Source organism: Cervus elaphus, chromosome X (assembly GCF_910594005.1).
Source record: "Cervus elaphus chromosome X, mCerEla1.1, whole genome shotgun sequence".
Classification (NCBI taxonomy): domain Eukaryota; kingdom Metazoa; phylum Chordata; class Mammalia; order Artiodactyla; family Cervidae; genus Cervus; species Cervus elaphus.
Window position 1 is genome coordinate 140,681,268 of NC_057848.1, and position 2,046 is coordinate 140,683,313.

Genomic DNA, 2,046 nt, shown 5'->3' on the forward strand with positions numbered 1-2,046 from the left:
GTATACTTTAATGAATATAAACAGTTCAGATGAAACTGAAGACTCCCTTTATTTTAACCCCTGCCCAATCCCATTCCCTTCAGTTCTTCGCCAGAGGCAACTGCAATCCTGATTTTCAGGCTATACTTCTATACTTTTACTATGCACATGCACCCACATTCACCAGGGCCCTACCTCACCCCCACCCCATCCCACCCCAACCCAGTCTACCCCATATACCCACATTGTTTATGAGGGGAAGACGGATTTTGTGTTTCCCAAGGGTCCATGTAAGGCCTTCCCTCTGTGGAGGTCCTGAGCTGCACACAGATGGGGCATTGGTGGGTGGAGAGACTCCTGGATTCCTGTTTAAAAGTTAAAAGGAGAGATTTGCACACACGAATCAGAGACCCTTATTTATGCATCAACTAATAACTTTATTTGAAGAATCAATAACTTTATTTGAAGACCTGGTAAAACTGGAAGAAAAAAAAGGTCCAGTTCAAGCTCAGTCCTCTTTGTCACCGTCACCCAGGGTGAGCTTGTCAAAGAGGTACTCTGCCATGCTGACTTCCGGCGCCCCCATCTTCTGCAGGTTGCTGACATGGTCCCCCAGCTCCTTGATGAACTCAACCTGCTGGCCCAGGTGGCGGGTCTCCAGGAAGTGGCACAGGTGAGGGTCGTTCTTGTCAGTGGCCAGCTGGTGCAGGTCGAGCAGGCTCTGGTTGACGCTCTTCTCTAGGTGCAGGGCGCTCTGCATGGCCTGAAGGCCGCTCTCCCAGTTAGTGCGGTCAGGCTTTCTGAGGTCTCGGAGACAGAAGCGGCCCCCGCAACGGTTCTGCAGGTGCATCAGGCCCTCGATCTGCTCCTTATGCTTGTGAGAGCAGCGCAGGAAGAAGTGGGAGAAGCGCTTCAAGGCCACGTCGTCCCTGTCGAAGTACAAGGCCATGGACAGGTACACATAGGAGGCGTAGATCTGCAGGTTGATTTGACCGTTGACGCCGGCCTCGCAGTCTGGGTGGTAGTTCTGGCTCTCATGCGAGGGAGCGGGCATCATGGCTGGCGGCTTGGGCACGGCGGGCGCGAAGGCCACGGTGAAAGCCGAGGGGAAGCAGCAGCCGCGGGTCTGGCAGCAGCAGCAGCGGGCACGGAGGCAGCCGCTGCCTCAGAGCTTTCCCAGGGTGTGCGGCGACGGGATCTTCGAGGCGTTCCCAGGATGGGCTCTGGGGTTAGGCAGTGGGCTCCGCCATGGGACTGGAAGGCGAGTCCGTTTTTGAGGGTCCGGAAGCCGGAGAGAATCCGTTGGGGTCAGAGAAGGGCGCGAGCGCGGTGTTCCAGGTTCCACCCAGGCCTGGCTGAGGCAGGGAGACTATGCTGAGCGTCTGGCTTGTATAATATTAAAATGTTATTCACTAATGTAAGTGCAACCACTTGGAGTTAATTAGGTGCGTGATTTCTGTGCACAACTTATTTGAATGGTGCCCTAATGTGATTGTTTCATTAAACAGTCCTCTTCTGGTGTCATGGTTATATTTACTATTATAGAGCTCTATTTGAAGACAGCTCTCGTCAGTGACTTCAACACCCATACTGATGACACTTCTGATAGGTTCTTCTTTGGGTTCCTGGACCTCATTAACCCCAGTGATCTCCACTTTTCTGTTTCTGGTCAAGTTCACACTTGCCTGACAGCGGAGTGCCACCTCCAGAGCCTCAGTGAATCTTTGCACCTCTGCAGCTTTCACTCTTTTTGAACTTCATGTTTGCTCCCTTTGTTCTCTCTCATCTCTTAATCTTTCAGCACAGTCGTGGAAACCCAGCCCTTTCACTTGACTTACCAATTTCCTTCCTCTTGGGTAGTGCAAACTTCTCTTTTCTCTGTCAGAAAACAAAAGACTTAGATGCATTCTTAGAGAAAGCACATGTGGATATATATTCATCCCCTCCAGCCTCATTTGTCCTTTCACTGCCATTCAGCAAGCATTTTTTTAACCCCTCAATTATGTTGGATGGAATGAGCCATAGTGGTAGGAAATACCATTGATCTCAAATTGTCTTTCATTCATT

At 50.9% G+C, this 2,046-nt stretch overlaps 1 protein-coding gene across 1 annotated transcript; it reads right to left on the reverse strand.

Moving 5' to 3' along the window:
* Positions 1–487: 487 nt before the first annotated feature.
* LOC122690786 (ferritin heavy chain-like) lies at positions 488–1,036 on the reverse strand. Its single transcript, XM_043897725.1, has one exon. The coding sequence runs from the start codon at positions 1,034–1,036 to the stop codon at positions 488–490; it is 549 nt and encodes a 182-aa protein (XP_043753660.1).
* Between the last annotated feature and the right edge of the window lie 1,010 nt (positions 1,037–2,046).